At 41.1% G+C, this 17,392-nt stretch overlaps 1 protein-coding gene across 2 annotated transcripts; it reads right to left on the reverse strand.

Moving 5' to 3' along the window:
• Positions 1-1,387: 1,387 nt before the first annotated feature.
• PPP1R2 (protein phosphatase 1 regulatory inhibitor subunit 2) lies at positions 1,388-16,380 on the reverse strand. Of its 2 annotated transcripts, XM_082486952.1 has the most exons (7): positions 16,202-16,380; positions 11,557-11,664; positions 10,995-11,075; positions 10,595-10,698; positions 9,147-9,329; positions 6,154-6,204; positions 1,388-4,797 (listed from the first exon to the last, which is right to left on the reverse strand). In XM_082486952.1, the coding sequence occupies exons 1-6, from the start codon at positions 16,357-16,359 to the stop codon at positions 6,200-6,202; spliced, it is 639 nt and encodes a 212-aa protein (XP_082343078.1). In that variant the 5' UTR covers positions 16,360-16,380; the 3' UTR covers positions 1,388-4,797; positions 6,154-6,199. The 2 variants fall into 2 exon arrangements, with proteins under 2 accessions (XP_082343078.1, XP_082343077.1); XM_082486951.1 differs by lacking the exons at positions 1,388-4,797; positions 6,154-6,204 and adding an exon at positions 7,842-7,960.
• Between the last annotated feature and the right edge of the window lie 1,012 nt (positions 16,381-17,392).

Below are 17,392 nucleotides of genomic sequence, written 5' to 3' on the forward strand. Positions count from 1 at the left end.
AAGTGTGCACGTTTGGGTTTTGTAGGGAACGTTTGCCTGAGAATACTTTCTGAAAGCTTTTTAGACAGCAAAAGGGCTACATCGCAGAGTGAAAGGGACCATGCGGGTCCTCTCCCACTCTGTAGCAAAGGACTACAGAACATTGTAGATTTCTGATTCCTTAAGAGAAAACTGAAAAAGAGCTTTAACAAGTTTGGCACTGCTTAGTGTTCCCAGATGTAAAAATTACACAGTCAGGGGAGTGTCAGCCCTCCCCACTCATCCTCAAAGGCAGAGACAGAGGCATACGAGTTACTATTCAAGATAAACTTTGCAAAGATTAAGGAATGTCACACCAAGTCACAGGCTCCATCCTGCAGCTACAGGAACACCGTGCTGGGAAGCTAACGCAAGCTGATGACGTTCACTGTCAGCTCCTCCAGGAGCTTGAGGAGCTGCCGTACCTGCTCCCAGCGAGCCTGCTCACCCCCTGCAGTCTTAACACCCTCCATCCCTCCAGTGCCCCATCACCTGCACCAAGCTTCAACTCTATTTTTTTATCCCTTCCCCCCCCGGTTTTTTTTTATCCTACCTGTTCTCTCTCCCCAGCTTCCTTTTAGTCTCACAAGAAGAAACAGTCAACATAGAAGGATGGAGGAGAACATACGACTCTTTCCAAGAAGCCGAATGGCTGCTGTACCCTTACTGTCTCTCCCCCTGTTAAAGTGTCCTTTCACAGAAGCAGAGGGAAGCTGGTTCAGTCAGTTGTGGTTTAGGGTTTCAGGGTGTTTTTCTTTTTTGGATGACTGGTGTAATGTCAGATCTAAACTAAGAGTTACACTTGCATATTTTTGTGAGCTATCCCACATAGAAAAACCAGCAGGTTAAGAAATGTTTGTATCGCTGTGGCTGCATTTATGTTGTGAAATTCACTGTTCAACTAAAGTGTGCAATTGAAAAAAGAGCTCAGCTTTTTTTTTTTTTTAAATACAGTTTTACTTCCTAAGGAGTAGTTGGTGTTAGTGATTTTCTATTGCTCAATGCTAGTGAGTGATTACTCAATGCTGACCATGAAGAGACAGACCAGTCTTGCTTTAATCCTACAACATACAAAGAAAAATACTTTGAAAAATGCAACCTTTTCTGTGGCGCTCCTGTCTTAAACTCACGATTCAGATTCCCAGATCTAGGATGCCAAGCAACCACAAAATCCAAAAGTGTATACAAACTGATGTATATCAAAGCTATGCTAAAGAATACTTCCTCATTTGCAGTGATGAGGAAATAGCAATATTAGTTTAAGTACTCATCTATGAACACACCTGCGAACTTTACAGTAACTGCCAGTTTCTTCTAAAAGGCTCCAAGAAGTCAAACCAATACATCCAGTATTGCCATGAGGCAGTAATGAAAACAATGGTTTTATTTGCGTTGTGACACTTAACACTGGTTTCAAACAGAATAATTACATTTGTGAGGTGGTATCATCATAAACACCACAAAAAGCATGTTACAGAAACAAAGAGATCTGGTAAGATATACAAGTTCAACACAAGAGAGCAAGCTGTGGAAAAAAATATTTGCTGTTTCCATGAAGTGTGTACAACTCAATGTGAAAGAAACTTAAAGGACAGAAAAAAAAAAGCTTTACAGACGGAGTTAAGGCTCTTATTTGCAAGTGATCTTCCTATTGGAAGCATATTTCAATATTTTCTCTGAACAGGATGCAACTTGAGGACTTCAACCTGTGCAAGAAGCTTCACAATTATGATGTTGTGGAGCTCAGTGTCCACATTAGTAAGGGCCGCATGTCTTGTTTCTTCTGTACAAATCAGCCTTTACCGTATGCATCCCACGATTAAGACCTGCATGCAAGCTAAGTCCCCATCAAATGTAAAAAGAGAAAAGGCATCTCTTCTCTTGTCCCCATTCAGCAGGGAACTATAATTGATATTTCCACAATAGAAGGAAATCAGACATCCCCCTGTAAAAAATTCTATATAGAGTATGTCTAGTTACTGCAAAGTAAACTTGCCTATTTTAGCTTTTAAAAAACATGAAGGTGTAAGCCTGGATAAAAATCAAGTAAACCAGCCTTTCAGTTAAAAGCAGTGTCAGGTACATTGGGTTGTACTCTGGGTGAGCAAGATGAAGAAACATGAACAGAATTTTTGCTGGCACTGAAGAGGAGAACAACCTCCATAAATAAACTAGTACAAGTTCCATAATGGCATCTAACTTGGGGGCTTAGTGACCTGGAAAAAGGGAGATCACCCAGACAGCTCAAAATCATGACTGATGGAAGGAACTAATATACATTGAGGTTTGTTTAAAACCATATTCATGGATTTACATATACTGTACCACCCTCAGAGCTCCATACCCTTTTGGAAGCCATTATAGGAAAGAGGTTTACTGGAAGTTAGCAAAGTGAGTTGTGTTTTTTGGGGTTTTTTTGTTGTGGTTTTTTCTTTTTTTTTTTTTTAAAAATAACCAAAATGCTTTGTAGGCATTGTTGGGTAGAAAGTACCCCCACTGAGCACCAAAATGAAAATGAGGTCTTGGACACAGAAAGCGTGGGGGGAAGGAGGGCAAGACATTAGCTCATATAAGAGCTGCTTCTGATGGATTCTCCCTTAATTGTGTACAAGGTACACACTTGTACATCTCACAAAGTTTTACAGCATCGCAGAAGACATCTGCATTACCCATTCACATTGGTCAAATTCTGACCCATTCATGCTCCAGTCTGAATGTAACGCAGCTCTGCTGAGTGCTGCCACTCTCAGTAGCACTCTCGGGAGGTGCCCCAGCTGGGGCAGAGCGGCCAGCAGCTGGTCCGTTTGAAATACAGGTCAGTGCAGACATTCCAACAGCCTGAACACTGCAAGCTGGTACATAAAGGGTGCAAACTAAGTTTTAAAATCCTATTCTTGGAAGCCAAATTTAAAGCTACAGTAAGTGACTTTAGGAGTCCAAAGTGTCTAAATGCTTACTCTTTGCCCCTGCTTATTCTATAGAAGTGATCATGTTGATACAAGCAGAAATAGCATTCTCCATATTGAAAAGTTAGCATCACCCACACTGGACTGAATCAAAAGTTCAACTCTTTCTTGTGAAAAGATGCTATTAATTCTGATTCAGACCCTTAGAAGACTAAGTATCCCACCAACTGACAACCCTGTTACCTACCAAGGAGAGGAAATATTTGGGAAAGGCACACTGCAACACCCAGTTAGCACAACTCAGAGGTATCTTTGGCAATGCATCCATTCTAATGAATTATTTCTGTATATATCTTTCAAAGGACAGCATCCTATTGCCTTATTCACTCTCAATCTCTCTGGGATTTCATGAAAGCTCACACTTGAGAATGCATGTAACTGTAAAATAACTTTCATTCCTTTATTCAAACTTCACATATACAGTGGACAAAAAGACATTTTAAAATAGATCCATATAATTATATGGATTTTTGCAACATATCAAATTTAGATCAAAATTAAGATATACAATGTATTCCATAACCAAGCTAACGTGTATGCTTCATTTGTGTAATAAAACCCAGGAACTACTCTGAATACTGGAACATTCACCAGTCAAATTCCATCTAGTGGGAAGTCATTTACAGCAATTTGGAGGTTCAGAATCCCTCTTTACAGGGGCTATACAACCACACTGTAAACAAGTATTTGAATTAGGCAGTTTCCCTTCTATTCTCCAAACAGCCTTCGTTTTACAAAACCAGCTGCTGTAAATTGCAATGGACACAGGAAGATTTAGACCAGTGGTTTTCAGGATGTAGGTTACCAACCCCAAATGAGCAAGAGATCAGCAGTTATCTTTATATAAAGAATAGCCAGAGCCTAAACTCAGCTCATCTTCACAGTCCTGATGTGGATTTGCTCATGGTTGGGTGTATTTGCTCAGGTGCTAGTAGCACAAGTGCTCCATGCGTCTGGAAACGACCAAAAATTTGAAACAAGAGCCAGAAGAGTGACAGTGGGTGTGATTTTTAAAAGTTGGAGGGAACTTCCATGTTCTTATGATAAGCCAAAGAGCACCACAAAACATCCAGTCCCAATGGAAAAGATAGTAACAGTTAAATGCAAAGTTCAAGTTAGCACATTTCCAGTGTAAAAACATCCCTCCACCAGATGTTAGTACTGCCTTAGTCAGAAACTAACAACTGATTCCAAACACCACTCTTAAAAAATAATACAGCTCTTCTAAAGACTGGGAAAGTACGGGTAATAACATCCTGAAGCCTAGATTAACAGGTCAACATTTTACAAGGAAGTTGTAAGACTTAAATAATCCCTTTTTAAACTGCTTAACACATCTGATAAATAGCTTGCATGTCAATCTGATATATGCTGTACCGTTTGGCTCTTGAATCCCAAACCTTTCTATAAGAGATACCACACCTAGAACACTGTCAAATAAATATTGAAAAACTAAAAGATACTGTCTGTTTCAAAGCATGAAGAGTAACAGTACATTACGCAAGATAATCAGCGTTATACATACAGGGAATGCCATTCTGGTTGAACAGATTATGAAGTAGTATTCTCCATGAAATACTAGGCACAAGAATCAATTAGACAGTTTTTTCTGCCTAATGGACAAGTCTAAAATTAATTAACATTCTTGGCAATACAACATTGTAACTGATATGCTTCTCAATATTTAAGAGCCTTAATTGCAAAAATCATGAAGCAATGTTTATATTTGTGTCTTTGACAAGCAGTTACAGTTCTGGACAGATTTCTTCTATGCTGTGAGCTCTACTTTCCAGCTGGTCACGAGTAGCATGTGCTGCATAAGAAAGATTACAAAAAAAAAAAAAAAGATAATTCTTCACACTCATTAAGCATTTTCAAAATACACACACAAAAATCCTCCTGAAATTATCTTTCCTTCTCCAAAGGTAATGTTTGCCAACCCATTTTAGCAACCTGCAAGCTTTTCCTTTGAGAATGCAGACACTTCCAAAAATGGTTATTTCACCCTCATGTTCTGAAGAAATGGCAAACACCATTGTTCAGCCTACCAAGCACTACATGCTCACCACACCAGAACTGGGAGGATTTAACCCAGGAGCTAAGAGAGAGATCAATTTGCAGAACTGACATATGAGTTCCTGAAACACAAGCAAGCATAGTACTTTTCAGGTCAAATTTCAATTCCAGATGAGACACTTTAAACCAAAACGAGCTTATAAATGAAGGAGCATGGCCTGTTGTGTTTTTCAGAAAGTTGTTAAACTCATGGTTTTGAGCCAAAGAACAGCAAGAAATCAGAGAAAGCTCCTTCTCATTAGTGCTTTTCATATGAAAAACCTGCTATATATATATATATGCGCACACCTGAAAATTCAGTGGCATAAAGTAAAGATCAGAGAAAACCACATCCAGATGATAATCTTCTTTAAAAAAGGCCCATTAGGCTTCAGCACAAGTTAGACTGGGTAACAAGCGCACTTTAACAAGTGGATAGCATAGCTAACAAGCACAACCATTTGTGTATGCTCTCAGCCTTCCCATTTAAGCCACCTTTAGGGTGATGCTCACTGTGATTAAGCAAATACAACATATTCTGTATCTACCAAAGGCCAGAAGAGCACACCCAGTCAGCTGACAGCTAGGCTGATCAGCAGTGTCTGAGCAGGGTTATCACAGCACCCAATGCTAAGTGAACCATAAGGAGAGAACAATAGTTTTACTGCTTGTCAATTTAACTGCCACAGATCACACCCTTGTATGTGATACTTTTGTGTAGCAGAAGTAAAGACAGGTCTGCACTGAAATCATCGTGCTTAAATCTACATACATCAGAATTTTTCCTTTCAGTGATTTCAAAGAGAATTTTTAAAGGAAAAGTGCAGAGAGGAACAAAAGGTCACTAATTTGCTGGCAAAGTCCATTTACGTCATTCATAGTCATAAATAGGGAGTAGCCAGAGAAATTCCAGAGCTGAAATGCTGAAGCAGGCAATCCTAATGCAGTCTATTACAACTTGAACTTTCTTTTCCACCAAAACCCTTGGCTACTAGAATCCATATGCATGGGATAAGTTACAGGTATTTGAGGCAAGAAAGGAATGACCCATCCACTTAAAACACTTGGTAGCCCATGATGAAAACAGGGTTAAAAATACACAAACAGTTCTCACCATCACTGACTGGACTGGCCATCTTCATTTCAATCAGCAAGAAATCTCAGTCTGTAACCAAGAAGCGCAACTCATTAGCAGACCTTGTGGTATCTGACAGAAGCCTTCTTAAAAACCTGTCCTAAGTCTTTAGCCCCTTCTTCAAAAGGAGAGCATAGAGATTGGAAGAGTATTGTTAGTTTTACTCAAATACAAAACAGACAGGATTAGAGGGTAGAAAGGAGCATCAGGTAAGGGAAGCACAGAACCTTTAAGGGATTGTCATGGACAAAAAAAAAAAAAAAAAAAAATCCAACTGAGAAGAGGGTCTCAAATTGCTTGAAAAACAATCCAGGAGCCAGTTGAGCCCTCGAGCCAGAACAGACCAAAGAAATGCCTCTTATGTCATATCTTCACCTGGAACGATCATCAGTACTATAGAAGTCATGTTATTCCACTTCAACAAAAACACATTGCATGCCAGCTCTCACTTACATAGATTTACAGTCTCAGACATAATAGGTGAGTGGTAGCCACATCACCAGATGATCTCCGTAACTTCAGAAAGACTGAAGTCAAACGGAAGAAACGTAGCTACAATACAACATGCAGAAAAAGACAGACATTTCCTTTGCAGCTAGAGGCAAGCGTTAGAGCTGTTAGTCTCTAACAGAGTGAAGCCAAAATAAGCCATTACAGAAGTCATGTCCTGCATCATCCAGTATGCTGAGTAAAGAAAACCCTCCTTTTCTGCTCTGTAAGAAAGCACTTTAAATACAACAATTTGAAGTCAAAGGGCTCTTCAAAAGCTATCCAGATGAATAATCTTTCCCTGCGCTTGCAGCCCTAACAGGAACAAGAAAATTAATAGCATTTTGATCCACTTCCATAAAGGAAACAACCAAATTGAAATACTGTTTTGAATACCCAACTGCCTAATATAACCAAAAGTATGGCATGACAAAAAGCACAGACTATCAAAGAATCCAAGTAGCAAGTGTTAAAACCAGCTATTTGAGAAATGTTCTGTACCTCTAATATCTGTTAAATTAACATTTATGAGTAAGGAGATTCTTTTGTGCCCTCCAAATACAGATGAGATAGTGATAAAGAGATGTCATCTCAAAACGTTATTTCAGTGAAACTTTGACATTACTTTAACATGGCTATGGTGCTGAACATTTATCATCTTAATGTAGGAATTTCTTAAAATCTGGGTAGTGGCAGAAGACAGGGGGTTATTAACAGTTTTGACCATATTCCATCATCTTTTGATTAACCCTGCCACAGAGAATCACACGTGATCAGTCTGAGGGCATTCAATTCACCAGCCGTTATGAAAGTGAGACTAGCACTTAACCTCGGAAAAATTTATCTAGTACAGAGACCAAAAACTATAGTAGTCGATGCAGAGATTAGGAGATAATGAAACATTAAGGTTTGTTAAGCAGAATGATACAAAACAAAATTGAAGAATTGAAAACTACATCAAGTTAATGGAAAGTATTTCTATATACCATGGTGTGGAGGTGAACCAGTTAGTTAATGGGTTGATAAACTGGCAAACAGTTACATTTATGGAATCTATTGGCCATGAGCAGTCTAAAATTGATAATTACCAGTTGTGGCTCTGAAGTTGGTTATGAGGCAGGGTGGAATGGACTTCAACAATAGAGATGGAAAAATGCTGCAAAGGTGTGCCTTCTTTCCACTGGCGAATGCAGCTGGGGAGCGGAGTTGCCTCTGTTTTACAGCAGAGAGCAGCGAGATGGCAGCTTCAGGCCATGGAGAAAGGTCATAAGGTTGCCTATTGGAGCCCTCCTTTCCCCTGGAGAGTGAAGTTCTAGTAAATAGCCATTATAAGGCATATGGTAAGTTACTGGATAAAGTCAGTCCATTAATGGGTCTCAGACACATACCAAATGACCCTTTCAGAGCAATTATGAAGGCATTAGTCCTCCTGTAATAAATAATGGGACTAAAATGTGCAATCCACAGAACTTAAAAACACGCAACTTTGCAAATATCCTTTCTATCATGTGGAATTTAAACTAATTTTAGAAGAGGAGTTCCTAGTTCACATGTTTGAAAAGCAAATGTGAACCAAGTTAAACCCATGCAGCATCTTCCCAAGTCTGCAGACTGTGCTAACATCTCACAGCTTTGCCAAGCAACAGATGAATGAGGCTTACAGACTTCATTGCCACTAGTCTCATGAGCAACAGATGTCTATTTTTTTAGTGCCAAGAAGTTGTTCAAAGTGCTGTTACACACAGAGGTGGGTAGTGAACAGCTGTAATTATTCACCAGAAGGCCACCACAAAAATCAGAGACTCATTATAGGGTCTACCCTTTTCACCCAGAGAGAAGCTTAAAGATGAAAGAGAAGGTGTCAGCCTCTATAGTTTTGTGTTTTCTATCAGGAAACAGCCCTGAAGCAGGCTCCCAGCTAAAAGTCCCAGACTTTCTTCTGGTAGCCGCACTAAAAGCAAAGCTCAGGGTCTTATTCCATACTAACAGTAGTTTTACATTACAGTAAGACAGGGAGAAGTTCTTACTAAGCAAGATACACTCCCCTCCACAGGGAGTTCATTGACGCTAGTTTCCCACTGCTGACTACAGGATGGTTTGGGAGCAGAATGGGAACTGAACCACAACGCAAGACCAGGATCTCCTGTGTGGCAACAGCTTTAAGTGTTCTGTAAAGGAAAACTCCTTTCAAAAGGATGCTGGTAACTTCACTACCAAGAGTCAGTTATAAAGGGGAAATAGTACGAAGCAGAGGTGCTTACTTTCATTATGTCACAACAAACAAAAGCCCACAGGCTTAATTAGCAATACTGATGGTTTTGGTACCATGCTGCAAATCTACCCGTCAAGACAGCAGGCAGTATTGCATATTAAGCATTACACACTGTACCCTTTCTATTCATTCTCACACTTGAGTGTATTCAGCTGAAAGGTGAAAAGACCACCAGTATTTAAACATGCTTTTTGATTAATCATTAGCTCACCATGTTCAGTAGCTTCTGTATTCATTGTTTCTACATCTGCAACATCACGCATCTCTTCATCTTCATCATCATCATCATCTTCTTCACCATGTAGCTCTTTTGCTATGAGCTGTCTTGCCAGTTTGATGTTTCGTCCTTCATTGTAGTGCATTTTTCTTTTCATTTCAAACTGTTTCTTTTTCTCTGTGGACAAACACACAAATATTCACTTTGCCCCTTTTTGAAAAAGTATCAACTTATTTCCTCTTCAGAAAGGCACTAACTGCTTCCTAGGTAAAATTTATTCCTACCTTGAAAGCCCACTGATTATATGATCAAGCAATCACTGAATTAAAATTATTTTCTTCAAGCAGTGGAGCATTCTTTTAAACAGGTCTGACTTAGAAAAAGGCTAGCAATTAATGGACTGGAATAGCTGAAGCACTTTTAAAAGAACCTGTCTGCAAGTAAGAACACATCTGAACCAAGAGAAACATCTACTAACAGCATAAGAAATTAGTTTTGCAAGTCTTGTTTCTAAGTAAACTTAAGGACAAATTGAGACGTACTGGTGGGATAGAAGATGAACTTTTGCAGATGTCCAACTTGACTCCTGGCTAGCTACCAAAGGCCAGTTATGAGAGATATATTTACCACATGTAGAAGAAAATATTTTCCATGTTCCTCATGGCCTGAAGCCTAATTTCGCTCCATATATTAAACATTAGCAGGTCTAACAGTAACACATTATAATTAAACTAAACTTTGCTTATTGGCAGCCCCAACACTGTTTTTTTCCTTCCTTTAGAATAGAAAGGCTACACGCTCAAAGTTGGAGCCAGGAAAGATGAGAAGCAACAGCTAGATAATGCAAGCCTGAAACCTTAGACGTATTACTGTTTGACTGTTTCCTCAAAGTGTTCTAGCCCAAGCTAATACAAAACAACATCTCTGTTGAAGATGCATGAGGCAATTTGCTTAGGTATAAGTGTACATTTCCTGCTGGACCCATCTACCAGTTGCTTTGAAAACAACAGAAATATCATCTGTATGTTTGCAAGCAATTAGTAGCATCTTAATTGCAGTGCTACTCATTGAATTGTTAAGTCTACCCAAAACATGTTCAGATTAAGAACTACTCCCTCACCCCAAAACCAGAAGAGCTTCTTATTTGAGAAGTCTAGGTTTCATAAGAATTCCCACACCTGAAGCTTCTATAAAAGGGGGCAGCCAGTAACAGCAAACTCCTCTTTATATGTAGATCCCAAACCAAACGGTACATTTGTTCAATCTTTTACTTACCCTTCAAAAACACATATCCCATTTTCAAATGACAACATCTTTCTGTTAGATAGTACTTTTTCTGCCCAAATATTTCTTACTGAGAAACAACCTATTTGTAGCAAAAAAAAAAAAAACAAAACCCACACAACACATAACCAAACACAAAGAAAACAACTTATGCCTGCCTCGTTCTTCAGGTGTTAATTCTTCATCCTCTTCCTCCTCTTCACTGCTTTCTTCTTGCTTTGCTATAATCTTGGGTCCTTTACCTTCAGCTGCAGCTGCCAGTCTACATAAAACGTGATACAAAATGGTGAAGCAGCAAGTTCATCACTATTTAAAATACATGACATTTCAGAACACTCAAACTGCTTTGTTCATTATTTTTGCCATATTTATATGTACTAACAACTTATAAGAAGTTTTAAGTACCAGTGGCATTATCAAACACCAAAAACTAATTCAGTTGACAATAGCAAAATTTGACTTCTAGAGAAAAGAGCAATAACTTTCCAAAAAGAAAACTACTCCAGAAAAAGAGAAAATTATCTCAACGTTTAATCAATTTTCTAAGACAATACTTACTTTTTACTCAACACATCTGCTTTTAAGGGCTCATTTGACTCTGAATCGCTTACTGCATCCTCATCATCTTCTCCTACCATGCTTGGAAAAGGCAAACAAAAAGTAGCCTTTATCAATAATTTGCTGCTTAAAACGTGCTTGATAAAACAGTCTAAACCTTACAACGGTCAATTAAAAGACTCCTTTAATACTTTAAAAACTTCTCAAATAAAATTTAAATATTGATATGAATGACAACTTTATATTCTAGTACACAGATGTTAACTGAAAAAAACAAAATCAAAACAAATCAAACTTATTCATTCCATTCAAAGCCTAAAGCTTGCTAGACACAGACCTTCTAAAATTTGACTTTGTCCTTTTTGGAAGTTTTCCTTGATAGTTATAAGCTTTTTTTTTTTTTTTTTTTTTTTTTAGAGGCTTTGTAAAACTGCATATGTTGCATATATCCAACAGGCCTGCACAATCTGTCAGGCAATCAGCTATAGTAAGTATTACATCACCCACAAAGTCAATTTTGCTGTAAATCTACTATCATTTACCCCCAGTTTAGCAAGCCTACCTGTGATAAGGAGTACTTGGCTCATCTATTTTCATCAAGCCATAATCTTTGCCTGCTGGATGGTACGTAGCTATGATGTTCATTTCATCCCACTTCTGGGATTTTTTACTGCAATAAGAAAACAAAGTTAAACTTTCTTATATTTTAATAAAAAAAGTTCTGTTTGGCCACAGAAAAGGAATGTTTAGAACATCTTTTGACCTCTTCTACATAGTATACACAAAGAATATCATTATGACACAGGCAGGCTCAAAGTATGCCTATTAAACACTGTTCTATACATACTTCAGTTAAGTCATAACACATTATCACTGCAATTTAATTTTCATAACAATTCACAATAGCTAAACTCCTATCTGATCTATAAATGTATTCTTATTCATATACATACATTTTTCTGAAAAAGCTACTGGTCTTGTTCAATCACTGTCTCATTAACTGTTTGCTGTTGTTACAAGTTACTATAAAAATCATTCTTCCTCTTATTACAGCCCACAAGACTTCAACAAAACCAATTAACTTCCACCTCACCTCTGCTCAGTGAGCTGCTATGATTATTAGCGAAACTGTTGCATAAACAATACCAACCAACAAATAACTTCCTGCAGTAAAATAAATAGCAATGAACAAGCTGGTTACTAATACTGCTTTTGTCATCATAAAGTGGAATCATAAAACAGAACTGACTCACTGCTGTAACTAAGCTGAGGGAGTTTCACATTTAACACAGACAGGCACCAGTGATGGTACATTGTTTAAAATTTCCTTGGTTAATCAGAGAATGTACCATTTTATGTACATTTGCAGAAAAAAGCCCACCCAGACTGACAAAAGATACAAACCGCAAGGAAAGCAATTGCCTTGTGGCCAGAGGAAGAGTCACCCCTCCATGGATCTAAAAGCCATGTTTAATCAACAGAACCTACCAGGTTCCACATTGTCTCTAAAAGGTTATTGCAGGCTTTGTACACAGTGGACCTTCCCTTAGGCTAAACCAAGAAATTAAGTTTAGAATAGTAAAATCAATCCACTGTTTAATATTACCTTACAGATTAACATATTCCTGAAGTGTGGCAAATTATTATTTAAGGAAGCAAGTGTTACGGGGCCTTGTTGTTTTTGTTGGGTTGGTTTGTTTGTTTGTTGGGGGGGGGGGGGCAGGAGGGGACGGGACACGGGACAGTTGGCTAGAAGACTTTAACTTAACTATTCTTATTTAAACACAGAGCATTCCAATAACAAATCTGAAAAATGTATTAGATCTCAATAACACAACTGCTCTTGAGCAGAATGCTACCTGTAAAACAAAACTGATAAAGAAGAGTTCCAAGCACAAACTAAATTTTACATTTATGGAGAGCACTGCATAATACAATGGCAAAAAAAAAAAAAAAACAACATAAAGGGATTAAAAAAAAATAGATGCAGGAGTTGATGCCGAATCCTATATGCCACAGATTTATGCTCCAGAAATGAATAAAAATTAAGTGAGCTTAATCCCCTTAGCATATAGGAACCAATGCCAAACTCTCATGTTTGAGGTTTCAGATCTATTTAATCATTTTGTTCGAACTGCAACACAAGGATTGCAACCTAAGCAGACAACCCGTCAGGCAGATTGCCTGCTCTGGCAGGGCGGAGAGTCATGAGCTTCACAATGACAAAGCAAGAGCTCTAGTCTAGGAATGCCAGTTATTCAAACCTATCTAAATAGGTTGAGTTGAAAAATCACCAGTTAAACATCAGCTAAACACCTGCTTAAAGTTCACCTGTGACTAACAAAGTGATCATACACAGTGAATGCATGAGAATTTTTACTAGCCATAGCAGTCAGACAATGGTACGCAGCCCCTATAAAAAGCGAGCTTAGCTGAAGAGGCAATATGACAGATGGGAGAAACTCCCATCACATGCTTTGTGTTCACCACACTTGCCCAGAGTGCATCAAGGTTTACTGCCTGGGCTCACAGCTCAATACCTAATAATAATACTGGCAACTGTAGAAGAATCTTTTTGGCATACACCACACCCTAAGCCAAGACAGCCCACAGCAAGCAATTCAGTAACTTGAAAATACAAGACTGAAGAAGTTTTTAGTGGTTAATTTTTCACACTCATTTCTTTAAACTTGAATTCCAACACTAAAAGGTTTGGCTATGGAACATCTCCCAAAGCACAATTTAAGATTCGTCTAGGAAAAAAAAAAGTTATCATTAGTGGCAAACAGACAAACATGTCATTTCACCCTTCAATGTAAAAAGCTGTCACAGGAGAGTGACGAAGTGCTCTAAACACACACCTCCCTTGATTGTCTCCAATTTAGCATGCTTAGGCCTGCCTGAGAAGCATAACATTAGTGATTGAGCTTAGGATCATCACAGGAAAATGCTTCCTGACATCCCTTCAGATACAGAAATATAAAATCTAACCTTCCTTAGGAAAATCAGATTTGAAAAAAAATCTCAGAAGTGCTCATTTGTGTTCTCTCACATCTTTAAATATATGTAATCATTTATTTGGAGACCACATCTTGACAGGCAAGAAGTTTCTGCAGCAGTATTACTCAAAGGAGCACCTCTCACACCCTACTTGTTCCTACCATAGCAGACTCTCCCTGTTCCAACACAGCTGTTTGTGCACACACACTTACTTAGTTACTTTGCAAAATGCCAAACTAGATCACTCACATGCTCTTACAGGACCCTTAAGGCAAAAAGTACTGTATACCAGGAATGCCAAAAACATATCCGGTATTAAACTATGATCTCAGCTCTCAGAATGCAGTTTCAGTGGTGTCCCAATTTCATAAGTTTCCCTCTTGCATCATATTTTCGTTAAGGAAGTTTTCCAAAGAACTTTACCACCACTAACAACAGCATAAGGTCAATAATGATGCAAATATATTAGAGCTCTACCGAACACGGTGCTTTAAAAGATGACAGCTGACACAATGAGCTCTTTCATCTGCAGCTATTTTTAAAGGTATTCAGATCTGAATTGCAATATTAGAAATAAGCAGAGGCTGCTGATAGAGGTGCACAAAGAAAACAGATACCTGAATTTATAAGCTAATTTTTAATCCTCAAGGAAAAATCACAGCTGTACTGCTTATCATTCTTTTAAGTACAAGAGTCAGAATACTGATTCAATGAGTCATCGCCAACCAAAAGTAATACCTTCACACAAACCAGCTTTAAATACCCTATACCAATTTTCCCAGGAAATCTTCTAATGCAGCCTGCCAGGTTTAGCCAGTATCCTTTACCTCGCAAGGCAATTTCAGAACTATTTTAATTGACTTTATTGGCTCATGTTGGTAAACAGGAAATAGAAGCTGGACTTCTGCCCACTAAACTGCTTTTCAAGAAATTACTGTGTACTACAACCAATATACCATATAGTCAGAGCTCATCAGTTTGTACTCTCATTTCTAATCATTCTGCAGAGAATTAAATAAAAGCTACCAATAGCCAGTTTTATTTCATGCCTGGTATGGTAGCATACACCTTGTGCTCCATTATATTAAAGCTAGAGAACAGAAAAAAAAAAAAAAAAAAAAATCACAACATTTGTGTGGCATACTGCCACTTACATTCACCTCCTTCAAAAATATCATCACATTTCTTCAGTTGCAATAATTTCTCCCTGGAAAGCAAGAGCAGCTAACACAGGCAAGAGAGCAAACCAAAAACTTTTCATTCCTACCTTGTTAACTTTAGACTATATCGATGACTTTAACAGGCAAAGAGGAATACTACCATAATACAAAAAAAGATAACTGCGTGTCCATGTTATTTTTTCATTATTTCTCTCCTTGCAATATTGAGTGAGGTCCCAAATGAAGAAAAACCGTCAAAAGCAATTTTAGAAACATAGAGTTCAGATCAAACCCCGGTCATCATAATGTGATGGAGTCTCAGAGCAACGTTACGCAGCGCACGCTAGGTGCTAACGTCAGGAAAATAGCAAGAATTCTTACTGGTCAACGACAGCTGCTGGCTAGCTAAAACACGCATATTTGGACTAACTCAGCATGTTACAATCAAACCAAGACTTTCTTGTCATTCAAGACACAAACCACATGGCCAGTGCATATTCTCAAGTGTAAGATCTTTACAGATGACTCTCGTACAACTGAGAAAACATCTTACTTATGTTTCCACCCAGGAGAGGTCCTCTCCCCAGGGACACGCTTCAGGTTACAGAGATAAGCTACCTTTGAGGAGGCGACTGAAAATGGCAAAGCGTATTTCCCAAACTGTAAACTATCCTTGCAGCAAGCATAAAACCTCCCTGTTTGTCTTTTCAAACGCGCATTCACAGATGACGCTGCTCTGCTAACGCTTCACAAACAGCAAAGCATCACATCAACTCTTCCAGCTGCCACACTGCACTCCCGGGAGGAGTCAGACCGCCGTTCCTCCGCTCTCCTCACTCCCTCGGCCCCGCCACCCCCGACTCCCCAACCCACACCCTGCGGTCCCCGCCGGGCGCCCCCACCGCTACAGAACGGGACAGCCCAGCGACCCCCAGCCGGAGACGCCGGCTGGAGGCGGCGGGGCCGGAGGGGAGGGCCTGCTGCGACCCGCCGCCGCCGCCTCACTACCACCACCGGGGCCGCGGCTGGGCTCGGCGCGGCCCTCACCCGTGCTCATCCTCGTCGCGGGCCGGACTGGCCCGTCGCGCCCCAGAGGCCGCTCCCCCCGCCGACAGCTTGCTGCCTCCCTTCTTCAGGATGCCTTTAATGGGCCCGCGGCCCGCCGCGCCCGACGCCGAGGCGGCCGGCACCGAGGGCGCCTCCATGGCCGCCCGCCCGCCCGCTTCCGGCCGCCGCCGCCTCGGCCGGCCCCGCCCCGCCCCGCCCTGCCTCAGAACCGGGGACCGCGCCCCCTGGCGGCCGGCGGACCGCAACGTCCCCGGCTGCTGTGCGCCTGCGCCTTCCGCCCCCTCGTGGCGGGCGGGAGGCGGTAGCGTGGCGGCGGCGGCGGCGGCGGCAGCGGGGGATGCTCCGGTCCGCCGGGTCTCTGCCGCGGGGTGACCCTCTCCCGCTTCCCGGCAGGACCTGCAGATCCCGGCTCCTGGCCGGATCCAGGACTGGGGACCGCAAGTTCCCGCCCCGGGGGCTCAGCGCCCGCACAGCTGCGAGGGGATGCGGGATACGGCATCACCGTCCGCACGAGGGAGAAAGTAGGAACCTGATGAAGCAGCGGTGAAATGATCGACCCCAAAAATCTCAACGGGGCTGGGAGCCACCGCGCAGCTGCCAGTGTGCTGGCGGGTCCCTCCGTCATCCCCACAGCCCGGGGGTGCGGGGGGAGTGTTTGATTTTGTGTCACGGGAACCGTGGCGTTAGGATTTAAATGTTTAAAGGGATAACGGCTTAAGCGCGGCAGTTGTTTCTGATCCCTGCTGGCCTCCCTCCCACCTCAGCCTCCTCCCGCTGGTAAAGGTGGGTAAAATGCTGGCTCCCTGCCCGGCTCCCGTGGCCCTTCCAGGGCACAAAAGCACCGCACTCGGGTGAGCGTAGATTTACTTCCTGCAGATTTACTGTATTCTACACCCACATCGTCATTTCTTCACGTTGATAAAAGCAGCAGGAGATGGGGGTCACTGCCAGCCACAGCCAGGACACGGGTTTGCTGGCGTGGCTGAGGCGGTGGGGGAAGCCCACGCATCTGACCCTGCAGAGCCGGAAAGCCCTCCAGGCTCCTGCAGCAAACCACTTAACTTCAGACGTGTCTGCTCGTGTGGCACTGCATTCCTGCTGCGGCGGTGCCACGGCCTCAGAGGAGGGCCAGAGCCTGCACGCCTGCTCAAAAGGTCACCCAGCTGGGAA

This window comes from Vanellus vanellus, assembly GCF_965231255.1.
Source record: "Vanellus vanellus genome assembly, chromosome: 8".
NCBI lineage: Eukaryota > Metazoa > Chordata > Aves > Charadriiformes > Charadriidae > Vanellus > Vanellus vanellus.

What these genes read in the sequence shown, in the direction of transcription:
- PPP1R2 (XM_082486951.1), bottom strand. Translation starts at nt 16,359, where the DNA reads ATGGAGGCGCCCTCGGTGCCGGCCGCCTCGGCGTCGGGCGCGGCGGGC. An exon ending in GCAGATGTGTTGAGTAAAAA is followed by an intron (nt 10,699 to 10,994) that starts GTAAGTATTGTC and finishes CGTTTTATGTAG; the next exon opens with ACTGGCAGCTGCAGCTGAAG. An exon ending in ATTAACACCTGAAGAACGAG is followed by an intron (nt 9,330 to 10,594) that starts GCAGGCATAAGT and finishes GTTTGTCCACAG; the next exon opens with AGAAAAAGAAACAGTTTGAA.